The sequence below is a fragment of the Lepisosteus oculatus genome, chromosome 19 (assembly GCF_040954835.1).
Source record: "Lepisosteus oculatus isolate fLepOcu1 chromosome 19, fLepOcu1.hap2, whole genome shotgun sequence".
In the NCBI taxonomy this organism is placed as follows: Eukaryota; Metazoa; Chordata; class Actinopteri; order Semionotiformes; family Lepisosteidae; genus Lepisosteus; species Lepisosteus oculatus.
Genome location: NC_090714.1, coordinates 3,101,341 through 3,120,223, shown reverse-complemented (window position 1 = coordinate 3,120,223; position 18,883 = coordinate 3,101,341). Strand labels below are relative to the sequence as shown.

Here is an 18,883-nt window from a genome sequence, read left to right as displayed (position 1 = left end):
AGGGGTTGCTAGGAGGCGCTGTTGCCGCCGGAAGATGGCGGCTGCTAGGGAGAGGCGGGCGTTGGTGTTTTATGCTAGAAACCGACAAAAATAACCATGTTGACGAAACCACCGTATTCGTGCGCACGTAGTATAACCGATTTACGATCTCACCGACGGCATTTCTGTGAAATTTAAGGAAAAGTAGGCCCGTTTCTTCGTTTTGCGTGTCATTTGGACGTGAGGTAAGGAGGGGGCTTTCTCATGATGAACTGTCACAATCATTACAGCAAGTTCATTATAGCGGGGTGTTTATAGCTGGGCTGGTTGCCGTTGGTTAACAGCACCACTTATTTCGTTATAAGATAGTTTTCAGTCTTTGATAATCCTAGACTCTTCACGCGTACAGCATTTCGTACAGTGGCGAAAAAATGATAAATTTTGCGATTCCAGTACGGTTTTATGCGGAGAATGGTTATTACCGTATTTATACGATTTAGTATACAGCTTAAAAAGCCCTCGGATATTTTATGACAGTATAAAGTTGTTTTTCATATATCGTTTATCTTAAAAGGCACGGAAGAATACAGCAGGATAGGAGAAAGACTGTATTTAACGAGCTCAGCCGTTGCGGGTGGAAACGCGTTAGGAGTCGGAACTGCTGGGGCATTATGGTCCAGGAGACATTTCTGGAAAACTGTGTTTTGTTTTAACAAGTCAGAAGAGGAAACATGGGTTGCTACACAGTAAATAAAAAAAGAAATGCACTAAACCACAGGTTTGCCCCCATAAGTTTGTTAATTAATTTGGAGTGAAAGGTTATAGCGTGAGTCTGGGTTGTGTCAGAGAAATTGCAACGGTCAGGCAAATATAATCTGTGTACCTAATAAATAGTTTTTTGCAATAATAATTAGTCGTTTTCTTAATGAGTACATTCATTTACTTACAGCCTTTGGTTTGAAAATACTTGTTCCTCTGAAGAGTTGGCCCGTGATCGTATTTTACTCATTACCTTCCTATCTTGGCTGGGTTTTTCTGAGGTAAAGATTGGTAGGTAGAACATTTAATTTGATTCAAAAGGCTTGAAAAACGTTTGACAGAGGAAATCAGTGTTAATTTGACTACTTTACTGTTAGTACCTATTATTTACCACCTTAAGCTCTACCCTACTCTTTTTTAAAAAAAAGCTAAAATATGTACTGTATGCACTGTACCTGTACTGTTCTTAGAGGCATGTGAACTGTTTACAGATGTATCAGTTTAAAGATACCTACTGTATAATCAGATTTTACCTGTCTAATTCATCACAGCTCCTTGGGAATGACAACAGTTATTGGAAACTTTTCCCATTTGAAGGATAAATACCCTCTCATTTATGACCAAATAAGTCTACAGACTCTGGCTGACTACGAGGACCACGCGAAATGTTTTTTTTTTAAAGATTTTTTTAAAAATTTGAGTTCACCTTGGAGAAGGTATTAGCACCACTTGCTCTTCATGCAGACGATTATATAGATTTTTTGACATACATAGTGGTCAGCATTGCTGCCTCGCAGCTCCGGAGGCCTGGGTTCAATTCCTGCCCCGGGGGCGCTGTCTGTGTGGAGTTTGCATGTTCTCCCCATGTCCATGTGGGTGTCCCCTGGGAGCTCCGGTTTCCTCCCGCTGTCCAAAGACGTGCTGATAGGATAACTGGCTTCTGTGACGCAGCGGGTCCTGGTGTGACTGTCTGTCCTGCGATGGCCTGCCGCCCTGTCCAGCGCGTACCCTGACTTGCGCCCGTTGCTTGCTGGGAATTTGGAAGAAGTAGTTAGAAGATGGGTGGTTGGATAAGTTGCCATATTATTAGTCTGTATGGTTGTGTGCAGAATGGTAACGGGTGTATTAAATGTTTTAGCGAGGTTTTCTTCGTTGGCCCGTCGGAGGTGGCCGTGGATGGACCCCCTCCTCTTGCACTTCTGACTGAAGGGAAAATGACCGCCTGGTGTCTTTGAAAGGGGGGTCAGTTGAGAAGGTGGGGCTGCTTTGTGAAGCTGCTGTTCGCATTGGCTGTTCCCTGCAGACACTGCCACGAGCGATGACTTCATTCTCCCTGGGAAAAGGAGTTTGCTGGGAGTCCAGCCTTGTTCAGGGGCTGTGTTACAGTCAAGTCAGGAGCTTGTTACTGGGTAACGAATCAGACTCCCTTTCAGTGTGCATTTTGTCTATTTAGAAGTTCGTGGCTACAAAGACAATCTTAGGTAAAGGAAATTTCAAGTTTGTGCCCTTACATTTGGTAAATAGTCATATGTAGATAGGTGACTTTAAAAATGTTTTCTTTTTTGTTTCTCCGTTGCAGTTTTTGTTCTGATAAAGCTGCCTGCAACTTTTGTTACGCAAAATGAATGCCGGTGCTCTGCAGCGGGCGTCATGTTTGTTCCTGGGCCTCTGCAGCTTGGCATTCTTGTCCAGTGAAAGACATGTGAAGCACTACAGCCTGGTGCTTGCTTTGCTGTGCTTTGCTGTGCTGTCAGGAGAGAATGAACATGGCTGTCCCCTGTGTTGCCTCTCTGCAGTTTGCCTGCGCGGGGATGGAGAGCTACGAGGACTTCTGCACACGCAGCTTGGCACACCTGCAGGCGCAGGGGCAGACCCACGGCGTGGCCACCCACCAGCAGGGGGAGCTCTCCATCATCCAGTTCCATGGAATGCCAGTACTGTCACCTCTGGTAGGGAAAGCAAAATGTCACATATAAAGACATCTGTCTTATTTACTGGGTTGCTGATGGTTCCAGAAACACATCCAGCCTGTTCTCTTAGGGATCCGCTTCGACCGCAGTGCTTGGTGGTTTGTTCCACACAGTTGGGATCAGTAGAATGCAGAGACGCTAGCCTAGTCACCATCGTAATCATTCCTTGCTTATGTCAGACTCTTTTCCCCCTTAAGGATCCCAAGCTTTTTTGCACATAAGAGGGGACCCACTTCATCCATCATTGGCGTACGGCACCTGCCTGGGGGACCAGCGTGCCCAGTACATTACATAAATCCAGACTAAATCTCGTCTACGTCTACAGCTGGTTGCTCCAATCTGCGATGCAGCCAATCAAAGCTTTAAAAAATATTTAGACTGAACAATATATTTTGCTGAAGGATGTAGTATATTGAAGAAACCTAGACAGAAAGTGATGTAAGGTGTGATGGCCAGCTGGAAAACTGCTGCTAATGTCCTGAAAATGCTCCTTAATGTATCTTGGCCTTCAGCTTTTCAGTTTGTGTTTATTTCTAGCAGGGATTTTTATCAATAAAGCATAACGCATCTTCTGAACAAATGTCTGTGAGGTGTCCTTGCTGTTTTATTTGATTAGACAGAGCTGCCCATTCCAGATTGCTTTTAGGTTCTATAGCGGATGACTGGCTGTTGTAAAACGTCAGTAGAGTATTGCTACAATGTGGTCTAAGGAGCAGGGCCGCTCAGTCAAGCGGTGTTTTTTTTTCTTTGTTATTGTTGATGTCACTGAGTAATTGTAGCTGGAATGATCTGGCTGCAGTCTCTGGTCACATCAGCGTGTGGCCTGCGACTGTGTTTGAATTTCAATGTGCATGGTAACCAAGGGGAATACGCCGGGGGTGGTTTCTGTTTACAGTAGTAGTAATAGTGTATGCTCCATGTGCTTAAACATTTGCACTCGGAGACGGGAGGGCTCATTTCTGTCACCGGCGTCAGCATCCAAAAGGAACGGAAGAATTACAGGACGCTGGCTCAGATTAAACTGTGATTTGCTTTCTGGAAGCGGGAAGAGTACAGGAGGTAATTTACACTGTTAGAAGGATTGCTTATACCGTGGGACAGGATACACAAACCACATTTCTGGAAGATTTCAGAGTGCTGTATTTGCAATATAATACTTAAGTTTGTAAAACAATATTCTTGTACATCAAGCTATAGACACCTAGTTTGACATCTGTTATCCTGTACATTGTAGATCTTTTTGATCAATGTGTGTTTTTTGCGAAAGAGAAAACATTTCTAAGAGAATCACGACAAGCTGAATAGTGTGATTCTGCTCTTAAACCCTCAGTGATATAGTGCTTTAGAATATGGTGTACATGTCTATTTAACTGTGAATTAAAAGAAATTCATTTTCTTTTATAAGTTATTGGAGGAGTAAAGTCGTTTGGTGCAATTAAGCTTAAATACATCTACTGCATATACTGTACATGGTTATCAAGTTTAGAATCAGGTCAGTATATCCTTTCTGTCTGTAGATCTAACCTACATATTATGGCTTTATTGGTCAGTTGAACACAATACTCTTGGGATCAGATGTTGAATAAAAATGTATGTTTCTTTTGGAATTATGTAATTATAGTGTCTAGAATTATCTAACATTTAAATACTTACATTCCAATGTTATCCAATGATGTGGACTATGGGCATTGGAAAGGGGTGTGTGTTCATCTATACCTCCAAGTCAGACCCATTTTACTGCTTATCATGAGTTCTTCTTCATAGAGAAGAATGGAGCTAGGAGGGAGCTGAGGATAGTGTCAAGTTATTCACTGTAAATTAACTAGAATGGAAATGAACAAACTGAGCTGCATCTGTAACAATCAAGGAATTAATTTAAGAAAACGTGTAACCTTCTAAATGCTAGGCTGAATATCTAATTTATATGGCCTTTGATGTCCAGTTTAATACAGTTTACAATACTGAATGCAGTACTTCCTTAAGGCATTTGATCGAGTGTCTGTGTTTGTATAAATACTGTTATCTTTGTCTGGCAATGTTAGACTGTAAAGAAGGTCAGGTGAAACAAATGACCTAGGGTAGCTATATATGACAAAGAGATCATTTGACTTGATTATTTACCTAGCTTTTTTATAGAAAGGGAAAAAAAGCATGACCTATTAATGAGTAGTTTATGATGATGTTATGGAGGTTCTCTTTTTGATTTTACATTGTGATTTTCATAACAAGGGTGTAAATAAAAAGAATCACACAGTGGATTTTAGAGGACACCTGTGAGAAATTGTTCCCACTCCACAGTTTATACTCGGTTTGTGTCAATTTGCTTCTTTCGTGCGATGCTCAGAAATGTAATTTTTAGGATAAAATGATGTGGCAGGAAATATGAGGATACAACACTGAGATTTTTATTCAGGAAAATCTCAACCAAGCAACAGAATGACACAAATACGTGACTAGAAGAACTCATGCTTGTGGTCATCGCATTCAGCTCCCTTACATTGCAGGCTAATTTAATTTGCCATATACTTCTGAAAGTTGCAGAGCTATAAAGCAGAGTTCCTCTTTCCTCAGGTCTGTCACAGCACAGTTCTCAGAATCACAGCCCCAGCTCTTCCCTTTTCAACCTGAGCTGTGGCACATAGTCCGAAAGTGTCTTTTTAGCTGTTCAATCCAATTCCAAACTGATGGATTTTACTGTGTACGTGTAGATCATGGTTAAGTTGAAAATCCAAGGGATTGTTTGATATAGTGTAACATGTTATAAGAATACCCTATCTTATTACTTGTTTGTTCTCTTATTAATGTTTTCCTGGATCCTTTCTTTTTCTGGGACATATTTAACAGTATAATAGTCTTCATTGAGTGTGCAGCTGAACAAATGTTATTTGGACCAGTTTAAAGCAAACTAAAGCTGGTAAGCTGAATGAGAAAAATTGATCTATTAAATATGGTTTATACTGTGAGATCCAAACAAGATTAGTACAGTGCAGCACGTGTACATATACTGTACATGTGATCCACTGTGTCTTGAATGAGTTGAGTTTTGGAGTGTTTGGAATAAATAGAAGGAAAAATGTGTATGTAGTGATAAATAACTATTTATCTTCTGTACTGTACGTCACTGCTGAAACAATTTAATTTGACTTGATCCGTAGTACTTTTGCCTGGATGTTTCCTTAGTTTGTCTTAAACAGGTTCTGAGCTGGAAATGAACAGAAAAGAGAAAGTGCTTATTATCTTGGGCGCATAAATTGCTAGAGGGTGCTGACAAACAGGATCCCAGAGTGTTATTTACAGTATCATTCACCGTTACGTTGGGTGCTTTGTCCTTGAGGCACGTGTTAATTCCTTATTCAAGTGACATCGAGCTTGTCTTAAATAGAAGATTAATCTAGAGCTGTGGGTCTGCTGCAGTATCTGCAACGTTCTTACAAACCGTAAGAAAGGCCGTGATGTTGACCTCCATAAGCACGGTCAAAATGACAGCTCTATTGGTTGAAGCCATTGCCCATCAGCAAGTCTGCCAGCTCCACCGTGTTTGCTGGTCATATTACCAGCACACATGGGTGAAGCACGTGAAGGTGGGATTTCTGAACGGCAGGGCGGGATTCGGGCAGAGAGGCGCTGCCACGGACTGCTCCCTGATCCCCCCACCCCCACCTGTGTTCCAGCTGAGCCCGGAGCGGCGGCAGGAGATGACGCAGTACAGGCAGCGGGCCGCGGCGCTGGAGGAGCAGCGGCTGAGGCTGCGCAGGAGCTCCCTGCTGTCCCGCGTGCAGGAGATCCTGGACAGCGCGCAGGTGAGCGACACCAGACGGGGCGCGGCGCGGGCGATCAGGGGAAGCGCGTCGATCTGGTGACTGTGAACCATGGGATTTTATATCCTGGACTGAACAATCATTAATCCCTTCCCCTAACCTGCTGACATTTGAAATCCGTTGAAAGTAGTGAAGTGCTGTCCTAGCCTCTGACATTATATTCCTCTAAGATAAGTGTAAGCTCGCCCATCTGCCATAAAATGAACACACCAGCTGCCTGATACTCATCCGGAGGGACTTGTATACCAATGCTCATCTGTCCACGGGGAATTGTGAAGCCTGTGTGATTTTATTATTTTTTTTGTCACAGGTTGTGCAATGTGAATTGGTAACCGTCAGCCTTGTTTGTCATTGTGTTTCTTGTGCTGGCGAAAGAGTTAAAGCTTCAGGAAGCTTGTTGTTTACCACTAACCCAACCCATCTCCCCAGCTGGGAGCGGGACTCGAGTCTCTGTTGACATTTTCTGCTTGGAGACGGCTGGAGAAGCATTGATCTCAAGCATCGGAACAGCCTGCTGACTATTACAGACACAACCCCTTCAGACTGACTCAAACTGGCTTTACACACTGCCTTTTGGAGCCCTAGGTCAATAGCTATGACGCAATCTGTTTACAGGTGCATAGTTTTTCATTCTTTTTACGCTTAAGGATAGATAATCTTAATTAATGTGTAAGCTTCGAAGTAGTCTAGGGTGGATATGTATATTAATCCTCTTTAGGAATGTGCCACTACTGCTTTTTCTGTTTGGCATTGCTGTGGCTTTAGAAATTGTAGGGTGTTATATAAACTGGTGATGAATTTGAGTAATCAATGACTCTGTTTAGCATTTCATGTGGTTACAAAAATGATCCTTTTGTAGATGTAATGATAGTACCATTCCTACAGTACATCTTCTGCAAATTAGATTTCTTTTTAAAACTTGCCTAAGAAGTGTCATCATGTAAGTCTTAAAACAGTTTAGTCAGTGGACTACTTAACAAAACCCTGAAGATGGATGAGTATTGGACCATACAGTATGTGACAATTTTAAGTGCTTTTGCTTTTTAAATCTGAAATGTTCCTGGGAAAAAAAAACATTTAAACTGATGAAGGCATATTTATCAGTAATGTTTTTGTCTTTGGAACACTTGTGTAATGTAGTTCTTCAGGTTTATCATTATTGATCCATTCAGAAAACAGGATAAACAAGATTCCACTGTAACAGAATGACTTTGTTTATCTCCCAATTCTAATAAATCCTCTCCGAGATTACTCTGGAAGATATTACAGTAAATAGAAACTGAATGTGTTAAGGATTCCTACATGATTTGTGTCAGTGAGCAAGATTGCAACTACATATGAAATACAGGTGCAACTATATTAGTGACCACTAATTCCACATTTGTTTTATGGATCATCATTATTAATTTTGTCTTCCAGATTCTGTGACATAGATCATCACAAGGGAGTCTGTTTAAAATCTTGTGAATTTTTTGTATAAGTACAATTTGACCCTTTGTGAATCTTTTCATTCCTGTCTCCTGTCTCTATGTCCTTGAGGGATTCAGCATGACACCATTGAAATGCATTGCCCTAAATCTAAATCGATAACTTCATAAAGTGAAAGCTAGTTGTAGAGGTTTTCGGTCACTGTAGATGGAGCAGTGAGATGTCAGGGGGGCTGTGGTGCGTGACGCTCTGTGTGTCTCTGCAGGTCCGCAAGGTGCCAAAAGAGGGCGACTCTGTCTCCAGCGGCTGCTCCCTCAAACCGGAGGCCAAGAACGGCTTTGCCCTGCTGCCCGACCTGAACGGATTGCCAAAGGGGAAAGTGTCTGCTGGGGATGCTGCGCCCCTGAGGACCAGAGAGCATCATCCCCTGCAGCACAGCGGTGCCTCACTTTGGCCAAAGGGGGAGGAGGCAGAGGACAGGAGCTGCTCGCTGAACCTGCAGAGCCTGTTGAGGAAATCGAGGGAGTACCTGGAGAGGGAGCAGAGCCAGCGCGGTTTCCGCAGCAATCACAGGGCAGCTCCGTGCCTGGGCGAGAGTCTGTCGGACAAGGAGAATGAGAGTGGGGATGGGAGCGTGAGTGGGGGGTCAGGAGGGGAGCCCACCCACGGGCCTGGCCGCAGTGGCGGCTGCAGCCCCAACCCCCCCCCGCCGCCGTCGGGCTCCGACTCCGACGGCCCCGACTCGCTGTCCTTGCTGCCCCGCAGCCTGACGGGCTCCTACGCCCGCCTCCCCAGCCCCGAGCCCAGCCTGAGCCCCAGGGTGCACCGGCGTCGCCCACGGCCCCTGTCTGCCGGACACATCGTCATCACGCGCCCGCTCAGCGCCTGTGAGCTCAGCCCCTGCCTGGACCGGCAGGCCGCACGGGGAGAGGAGACCTCGCCGCCAAGGGTGTTCCCTGGGGACCCGGGTCCGGGAGAGCCCTCCACCCTCGATAAGAGACACAGCAGTCCTGTCCCGCCCCTGGAAGCCCAGGACAGGGAGGCCCCAGTCTTCCGCAGACGCTCCCAGACCATGGACAGCCACCTCTCGCCTGCCGGTCTCCGAGCGTCCCGGGAGAGGGTTCCCGGGTTTCTGGGCGGTCTGCCCTGCCGGGGGTCCCGTCGGCGCTCACCTGCCCCCCTCAACCAGTCTTACGACGTGGAGAGCCCCTCGCCTGTTCTGCTGCGCCCCTGCGTCGGCAGCCCGTCGCCCGAAGCGGGATCCGTGAGGAGGAGGCTGGAGCTGGAGGGCACTCGGGGGTCCAGGGAGGGCCGGCTGACTCCCAGCCAGCCAGCCAGGCCGGGGGAGGAGCAGGGCAGTCAGCCTGAGTCACCGGGCAGCAGTGTGGGTGAGTGGACCTGGGTTAATAACACTGCTGTCTTAGGGGAGAGACTCTGTGGCTGTAACCTTTCGCCATTTCTCCGTGGTATGCTGATAAAGTCTATGTATCCTTGTAAAAGTAAATTCAGCATGTATAGATCTGTTTCTTTTATATATGCGGATTGTTTCACAGTCAGTGGGTGTTCTGCTCTGACCGTCACTCATCTCTTAGGGGTGTATGATTCTGCGTGGAGCTCAGTCATAGACATTTCTAATTCCCTTTAATGACTCTGTTGTGTCACTTGCTTTGAGGGTACACAGCAGTGTTCGCTTCGTAACAGGCTTGAGCGACGCCTGAGGTGTGGCTGAGTGCCATACTTTCTGTTGGAGTTAAACTGCAGGGAAAGGAATGAAGGGAATAAGATTCAGGTTTGATTTGATATAAACCTTATGCACAATACCTAGAAGTGTTTCAGTGTCTTTGATGACAGTGCTTTATCGGCAATATTTACAAGAGGCTTTAATTAACGGTGTTGTGTGTGCATTAGTTCATGTAGTTCATGGGAGTGCTGAAAGTAGTAGTGCTGATGTGTTTTGCATCGATACAGTGCTGTGTCTACAGTATTTTGATCTGTCTAGTCTGTTTTCTTGGTGGCTGTTCTAGTTTCCGTGTGAGATGACTTTGGGGTCGTGAGAGAGCTACCTGCTTCTATACTGACGTGTGGCTGACACTGCTTTGCAGGGGAGGAGCTGGTGAAGCGGCAGGTCCTGGCTCTGGAGGAGATGAGGCGCAAGCTGGAGAAGGAACACGCCCTGCAGCTGTCACTGCTGATCGCCGAGCAAGAAAGGGAACAGGAGCGCCTCCGTCAGGTCGGGCAGCTCACTGCGCCACACGCACACGCGCACGTACACGAGAGAGTACCTGTGATTCCCGGAGCACTGGCTGATCGGACATTCATGCGCATGTGCACTGACCCCATACACGCTTGGGAGTGAGTGCAGTGAAACCTTTGCCACCTTTGAATTCCTCCGGCTCCCACAGAGAGCTGTAAGGACAGCGCATGACCACACGCAGCTTATGATGGAATGCTAAATGGTCACCAATCCAGGAATGACAGAATTTTGAATTATCAGCCACAAATCGCATTTTAAACCATCCTGAAAACATTGAAAACCTATATTTCAAATTTCAGTGATTTCAGAAAGGTCTTTAAATGAAGCACAAATGAACCTCTGTGCGTGGCGCAGGCCTTTGCCGGGTTTTGCAGACGAACGAGCACGCTGAGCCGGCTCCGGTTAGCTCCTTTCTGGATGTCCTCTTGGCTCCAGGGAGCGCGGCCCCCGGTGACAGTGTGTCTGTGTGTGCAGGAGCTGGAGGAGCAGGAGAGGTGCCTGAGGGAGCAGGGGTCTGATCTGGCCCAGGCAGGGGACGAGGGAGACGAGTGGCAGGGCATCAGCGAGAGCTGTCCTGCGAGCACCACTCTGGTCCAGGGAGAGAAGTCCTCTGTTCACACCGCACACAGAATGGGTACAGCACACATTGCTTCTTGAATGATGAATGAAGGTGGCACTAGTTTTCCGGATATTTTGCAAGCACTAAACCTTAACTCTTTGCTGGCCTGTTCATCATAGCAGTGCCATCATTGGTATGGAAACATACTACTTGGTTTGTCAGCCTTTGCTTAGGGAGATGTCAGCTGAAGGAGTCTGCAGTTTTTCTCTTCTGAATTCTCTGTCAACAGCAGACAAAGGATGAGTTATTGCCATCAGTGTGCAGAAACTAAATGATAGCAGTCTGATTAATTATGTTACGCTTTTAAGTAACGAACAGAATACAGTTAACAGTCCAAGTTAATGATTTCTCATGAAGCTGCTTGCCCTTTTGTCACCTCTCTGTTTAGGGTTCCCTGCGCAGCTCAGCTCTCGCGCCGTCCAGCCTACAGAACAGCCTCCCTTCTACTTTTGGGCCTCGCACCGCGGGGGCACTAAACTAAGGGGCAGGATGGCACAGGTGAGAGACGTTCTACTTCACACTTCTACTCTTACTTCAGGAGCGCTGGTCTCATTAGGTCCGAGGTTCGAATCTGGGTCTCTGCCCTCTCACCAGTGGAAGGAAAGTGTCCCTGGTGACATTGCGGAAATTCCCTGAATTAATAGCTCAGTTGTAGGTGCTAATCTTTGGTATAGCTGTTCTGTTCTGGGAGTTGTAGGATGGGCTCACAGCGTGTGTGCCGTTGAGCTGTTAGTTCATACAATACTTGCCACATAAAAACAAGCAAATCTCCCAGAGATACCAAGTAAGAAATTCAAGCACAATACAGAGGGGACACCAAAGTAGCAATATATATTAAACTGATGCAGATCTTAATTTGGAAGGATCTGAATTTTATACCAATGGTATAGAATGTTTTTTTTTAATGGGACATTTCAACTGTATTTGGCATTGTAATCTGATAGTGAAGGGATTAAGAAATAAAATGTGCATGTGCTGATGAGACGATGCGACTGTAGATGTGACATTTACGTTGTACCTGTGAGTCTGGGGCTAACTTTGCATGTCAGCGGGTTTGGGCCTCATAGAGTACGTGGATGAGATGTTGTTTCTATATGCTGGTGTCTTCCAGTCTGTCCCTCCTGAGCTGCACAAGTGGCTGTGTAGGCTGACCGCTGTGGCCAAGGGCTTCCTGACGCGCAGATTGCTGCAGACAGAGAAAGTCAAGCACCTGCGGCAGACCGTCCAGGTCAGAGCCCGACACCCCCGAGCTTAAGCCTTCTCACTCTCACAACAGCGCGGCCCTTGCATGTTTTTTTTTTAATCATAATAGCAGCCTCTGAGCGACCTCTCAGACAGTGAGAGTGTGGATGATTTCTGCTTTAACTGTGATTTTAAAATGAATTCCTTTCTGTAAAAAAATAATTTTTAATCACATTCTGAGGTACGACTATGAGTAATTCCATTACCAATACCCCAATCAGGACATGACACCTTACTCCTATGCCAGAAGTAGTGCTCCTGGGAAATTAGATTTAATTGCCCGATTCCCACACCACTACTTTCTCCTAAGCCCATCCGCAGCACTAAGCGAGAAATTGCTTACAATAATCCACTTATTGTCAGAAACTTGGTGATTCCTGTGGCTAAGGGTTACTGATCTGGATGGCACCCCAACCCATCACAGGCCCAACATACCCCACACAAGCACACAAAGGCATCCTGACAGTGCGATGCGTTTACAGGACACCAAGGAGTTCATCAGGACCTTCCAGAGTGAAGCACCACTGAAGCGTGGAGCCATTTCTCCCCAGGACATGTCGCTGCAGGAGAGAGTACTCGCACAGGTACGAACCAGAACAGTGCTGGTCTGTGCTCACTTCTTCCTCTCTACTGTAGTTCTCTGTTAGGTGCACTGATCAAGTCTATGCCGATGATGAAGAAGTAGTTCAGGGACCACATTGTGTTTTATACTTTCATCTAGTAGATTTATACATCATGACTGGGGTAGATACAGTGCTTAAGTTGCCTTGTGTACGTGTTTTACCTTTAATAATCAAGATGTTCTCTACAGACAGATTGTGTGTGGGCTGTGTAGTGTCCAGAGGGTCAGCGTGCCTATGTTTGTCTCCTTTAGCTGCGGGCTGCTCTGTTTGATGTGCACGACATCTTCTTCGTGATGCCACTGAATGAGAGGCTGGGCCTACTGCAGCAGGACAGGCAGCTACGCAAGGAGAGGAAGCTGAGGGAGATGGTATGAGCATCAGGGGGCTTCTGGGGATCCTAACCAGCAGATAGAGATTCAGGGGGCTGTCTGTTACCTAAACCATTTATTCTTTAAACTAATTTGCCAAAATCATAGAAAAGTAAAGGGTAAAGGAGGAAATTGGATAAGGGTGCTGAAAAGGCTATTATAAAGGCTTTTATATTCTGGGGTGTATTCTATGTTATCCTGTAAAAGATCTTCAGGACTGTAAAGATTTGACCTCGCACCTATTTGCAGGACTGTGGATTTGAGTTGTCTGAGTATATCTGTTGATTTTCCTCAGGAAAAGGCGAAGAGTCCTCGAGAGAAGGTCACGTTGTCAGTAGCCACCCAGAAATCCCTGGACAGGAAGAAGCAGAGGTGAGCATAGATACTGGAGGGAAAGAAACGTTTCACCAGTCCCAACTCTGAAGAATCACAGCACATTAAGGCCTGCTCTAGAACTGTATTAGGACAACCAACCATTGTATTTTTAAATAGTCTATACTTGTCAATGATGAATTGATCTATAATGCCTTGCAAAAAGCATTTGCCCTCTGTAAAGTTTCTAGATGTTGTTGCTGTTGCTTGCCATTATGACGCATTGAAATAGGATTTTATATTCAAGTTTAGTGTGTAATCAGAGTGGGTAATGTAACTTCATACAATTTCAATTTCTCAGTCCCTCAACAAAACTCATCTATAAAGGTGATGGGCAAGAAGGAAGCCTTTATTGAAAAATCCTCATCATAAATCTCATATACATACTGCAGACATGTGGCAGAAGATTGTAGGGTCAGATGAGACTAACATTGAATTTTTTAGTCTAAATGGAAAGTGTTATGTGTGGCGCAAGCCCAATACACCACGTCACCTAGTCACCAAGTCAGCACCATCCCAACTCTCAGTAAAGATGCTTGATGGGATTGTGGGGGAAATAGAGGTAGCAAAGTACTCAAGAATCCTACAGGAAAAGCTGTTTGAGTCAAAAGAATCTAAAACTAGGTCAAACATTCAGACTTAACCAGGACAATGATCCAAAGCACAAAGCCTTACTAAAGTGGTCTGACAAGAAGAGAACAAATATCCTTGACTAACTTTTAGTTCAGTTTCACAAGACCAATGAGATTTAAAACTCCTTTTTGTTAATGAATATCTCTAGTTAAATTAAAGATTGACTGCTGTTGATTGACATTGCATTTATAAGTTCAGGGTAGCTAAATTAAAAAGTAACACTAAAAAGATAGATCTCTGAGCATCCTATGCTTCATTTGTATTGTGACTGGGAAAGAAATATTGCATCCTGTTATTCGCTTTCTTAATAATGCCAATGTTTTTTTTTTATGCAATGCTTACTGTGACTATCTGATTAGATTTACATGAATATCTTGTCTTATGATTATGTTTCACTCATTCTTGTCTTTGACTAATGTGAATAACAGGTCTGTAAAGTGGATCAGTCTGTAAGGAGATCCATTCCAGTGTTTTGAAATAATTCATGTATTCCTTTCATTATTAGTCTGGGAAGAAGTTTGCTGAGTCAATCAACAAGGAATGTGCAGAAACAATAGAAATAGAGGTGTCTTGGGCATTAATGCACTATTTTCTTATCATCAGAGTTGGCGACACAATGGGCCAGAACAAGAAGACTCAACAGAAGCCAAAGAGCCCTCCAACCAACAGGTATGATTACTACAGCAGCAGCGAGATAAAGCTCACTGAAAGTGCTACTTCGTCTATTGAATGGACTGGGCAGTGATGGATTAATCCGATAAAAGTTACACTTACAATGTATCCATGTAACCAGTAGGGCTGGATTAATAGTACAGATAATAAATAACAAAGTGTTGTTACATGGAGGTCAGTAGCTTTTCTTTGGAATTGATATTAAGTTTCAGTTTAATTCAAGTTAGGTTAACTGATGAGTTTGTTTCACAGCTGCATGCACTGTAACGAAGCTATCTTAATAATTTTTACTGTTGGAAAATTAAATTAATAGAGCTGACGTTCATGGTTTTTGCCTATTTAGTTGGTTTGTAGGTGAGGTGCAGTGAGTCCAGTGGTGCTGGATTTCAGACTGCTTTATCTAACCTGGTCAACTGCAGTAGTTTCCTGGTAGGATCGGTGCTAGTTTACTCTCGAAAACAGTGGCATATACTGTAGTATCAAAATGCTGGGCTATCTATATCCAGTTTCTTATCGATCCTCCTGCTTTTTTCTTAGGGTCCTTCAACCAAACCAGGGCCAGAATGCCCCAGTTCCTGGTCACCTGCACAGACAGGGGTGAGTGGCAGAGTGGGACAGGGCCTTTTTATGCAAATAGGATAAAGCTGTGTTTTGGTGTGTGTTCATGAAAACAGGCAGGTATGATACCATGATACCGGGTTAACAGCCTTGCTTCTGTAAAACGACCTGTGGTATCTTCACCACGCATAGTGCCTACAAGGACCTCAACGAAGTGTCCTATCTAATAATGCCTTTTACAGTACTGGAATTTGTAGTCTAAGGGGAATAGTTCACCAGCACTGCCTCAAGCAGCATTTTGAATTTCCTTGTGTAGTTTGTAAAGCAGTAATACAGTGAGATCTGGTTATAGTGAGTAGGGTGAGAGAACAGAAAAGGAGGGAATGTTATGAATGAACAAATAAACTTTGTTTGTTGTGGTTGGTCCACACGTGGACAGTATGGAGATCACGGATGACTCCACAGCGCCCTGTGACGATCTCCCCTCTCTCTGGCAGGAGTCTGTACAGGAAGAACCCTGAGGAGCGGGTCAAGCGCTCTGATAGCCTGAGGAAGCAGCATTCTCTGGGATAGACGTCCTGCCAAGCAAATGCAGATTCTTCCCATTCCTCTCCAAGCGCATAATCGACACAGGGGCCTCCCCACTCCTGGGGAACGAGCCCACAGCTCTGACTCTGAAATGGGGTGTCACGGAGCCCCTGTGGGCAGGTGGCGTCTTCTCACAGTTTTATTCAAAATGTTTAATGTTTACACTGAGTCAGTTTTAAAAAGTGAACAAAGAAATGCAAGACGTATGTAAATTAGTTTATCTTAAAGGATCAAATGTTTTTAACGGAATGCCAAACCAGAGAGGTGAATTTGGGGGTGTAACACAAGCTGCTTTGAACTGTTGCATTTCAAACTTTCCATGTATTTAAAAGTCCTGTAGTTACTGACAGCAATGCACTGTCTAGATGAGGTATTCTTCACTCAAGTGTAACTGGGTCTTGTGTAGTGCTGCAGCCACTCAAAACAAGCAAATCAAGCCTTCTTTCTACTTTGCACTGACAGTTTTTAGGCCAGGGTTTCATTCTTTGTCGTCAGGGTACCCTCTGCATTCATTGTTGTTATAAATTGTTTTCTAATTGAATTGTTTTCCATACTTGGATTACAGTTCATGTCATTGTAACCATTACTCTCTCTTTTTCCTGTTTCACAAACAATGCAGTGTGTCCTCAACATATTTATGACATTTCTCTTCACAGTTAGTTCATAGAGAACTGATTGTGGCCTTGCCAGTTACTAGCTGTGTGTTTTTTACATCTGTGAACCCTGTGACTGCAAAGGGGAGGATGAAGACGTGTAGTCGGTCTCCCCTGACCCGCCCACCTTCAAGCCACTTGTCTTTCAGTGCGTCACAAGTACCACATGTCAGACCAGTGGTTCTGTGCTGACTGACTGATTTCCTTACCATGGGGAGCACTGTATTGCTGAGAGCCCTGGCCAACTCATCCTACCACTTGTGAAATCTCAGTCACAGTGGGTGTCTTAACTGGTTGAGTTCCTCAAGAGAGCCAATTAAAACCAATTAACCAATTACATCTGATTATATAGCTCTGGTGGGAAGAAAACTGGCAGACAGAAGTGATTCTGGGGAAAAGGTCAGGAAATGATCTTTTCTTGCTGTAACGCCCTACTACCTTAATATAGTCATCAGCAGTATAAGGGATGTCAGTATGTTTCATGGAGTAACTTGTAAGTAGAAAGGATCACAGAGCCGAGGTATATGCCCAGTCTAAGATGATTATGAGGCACTGGCCTTATGTGATAGCCAAACCACAGGGAGAAGAGATGAAAATAATTGTACTGAAACTGTTCAGCAGGTGAGCTCTTGAATCACAGTTCACTTACTGAATTTCAGGAGTGTTTTTCAAATCTCGGGAACTAGTATCTATCCAAGCCTGGGCCTTGTATGTGCCTCTCCTTCTCCTGTCTGAGCACTAATGTACTGCAGGAGACACTGTTTTGCCAAGTCTCAGTTTTCTGTTCTCCAGCCAAGTGCACTATAGTGCAAGTTTAACTTAGTTATAGTATTGCTTTGACTACATAGTATGCAGAATGTGTTCCCTAGATCAGAATGCATAAACCACATTGATAGTATTTTAGACTGTATAGAGTTGTTACAAGTGTAGATAATAAGTTAAGATTTGTATAATTGTTTTATGATCTGTACCAGTATCCTCTTTAAGTCTGCTCTGTACCTCATTTCGTGAATTTTGCAGAGCAGTCATTTTTGTTGCAGACTTAAAGTGGATACTAGTAGTCTTTTAGAGAATGTGGCCCGTGCTCTTCTTAGCTTGCCTTTTGCAGAAGTACTACCCTCTCTGCAATTATGATATTGATGACAGAGGTGGTGTTGTATTGTGCAGGACTGTTAGTTTCCATTCCCAAATGAAACAGGCCATGACACAGTAGCTGTCCTTTTAATCATATGTTTACATTTTGCATCTGATTGTATTTAATTTTGTAGTTCTAGAAACATTTTGAAACTAGTAGTTTTTTATTTAAAATGTTTTATTTCATTTTGGCAGCTTGGCTAGAAGCTGTTGCTCTGCACAGAGTGCTACAAATCAAAAGTGGCTTTTGTGTTTTTTTGTGTTTCCACAGGTCAGAAAGGTGTATAATAAAATAGCTTATTTATCCGAGCGTGTTCTAGCAGGCACAGCTTGGTTTAGTTGTGCTGTATTACCTTGGCTCTGACAGCCCTCTGCTTCCATCTGCTGCACAACTAGACAAGATCTGGTAGACTGTGAGAGGAGGACACTAGTTGATCTACAGCTCCGTTTTAATTAGGTGGGGATATCCAAGATCTCAATATGCAGAACAAGAAGGAGCTCATTTTAAAAAGCAGCCTGGGAGACTATAGCCCTATAAAATCTGAAATTAGGTCATACTAGGATTAAATTATATATATATATAATATTTATCTCAATAGTATTAGTTTAGTTAATATTCTAAATACTAATTGTATAGTATTATAGGGAAACTGTAGGTGAAAAATGTAAAGACTGCTCTTCAATTTCTTTTAATGCCTTAACCCGCCCGGCAGAGAAGAACAGAATTTCAGCCCCCCGTTGTGACGTTTTACGATTTAGTGCCGAGTTGTGGGCACAGCTACGGTACCACTATCCTCCAAACACCAGGGCCCGTCTGGAGATGCCCGTCCCTGCCAGAAGCCCACGAGTGCCAGTGTGCCTGTCTTTCAGCACCGCAGGCTTGCTGGCTGCTTACCGCTCCCATGCTGTGTTGCAATGCTGGGTTCTCTTTTTAATTTCCTTGCATCATTTTCTGTGTGTATTCAATTATTTATTCTTTTGTATGGTATTCTTAATTCCCGTTTATAAGCATGTTGAATTAATAAAAAAAAAATCAACCTTGTGTTGTTGTTCTTTAAATAAAAACAAATATGCTGTTGTACAGCACCAACTGAGAAAAATAATCTATGGACTTTAGATGCAGGGCTGGTTTAATTAAGACTGGCACAACTACTACTTCTCCAGCTCGTATGAGTATGTCAAGTATCATTTGTGGGGTTCATCAGCTCAAAAG

The 18,883-nt window shown here is 44.1% G+C and overlaps 1 protein-coding gene across 6 annotated transcripts; it reads left to right on the top strand.

The window, feature by feature from the left end:
- The first annotated feature begins 21 nt into the window (after positions 1–21).
- On the top strand, positions 22–18,707 carry LOC102696725 (centriolar coiled-coil protein of 110 kDa). Of its 6 annotated transcripts, none has more exons than XR_001479938.2 (15): positions 22–224; positions 2,535–2,687; positions 6,380–6,508; positions 8,220–9,342; positions 10,057–10,184; positions 10,683–10,842; positions 11,216–11,325; positions 11,939–12,055; positions 12,552–12,653; positions 12,944–13,060; positions 13,356–13,432; positions 14,669–14,734; positions 15,275–15,334; positions 15,793–16,003; positions 18,384–18,707. XR_001479938.2 is itself a non-coding variant. In XM_015359965.2 (14 exons), exons 2-14 carry the CDS (start codon positions 2,550–2,552, stop codon positions 15,866–15,868), a joined length of 2,403 nt encoding a protein of 800 aa, XP_015215451.2. In that variant the 5' UTR covers positions 22–224; positions 2,535–2,549; the 3' UTR covers positions 15,869–18,707. The 6 variants fall into 6 exon arrangements, 3 of the variants coding, with proteins under 3 accessions (XP_015215451.2, XP_015215453.2, XP_069036966.1); XR_001479936.2 differs by having other exon boundaries at positions 17,942–18,707; XR_001479937.2 differs by having other exon boundaries at positions 15,793–18,127.
- Positions 18,708–18,883: the final 176 nt, after the last annotated feature.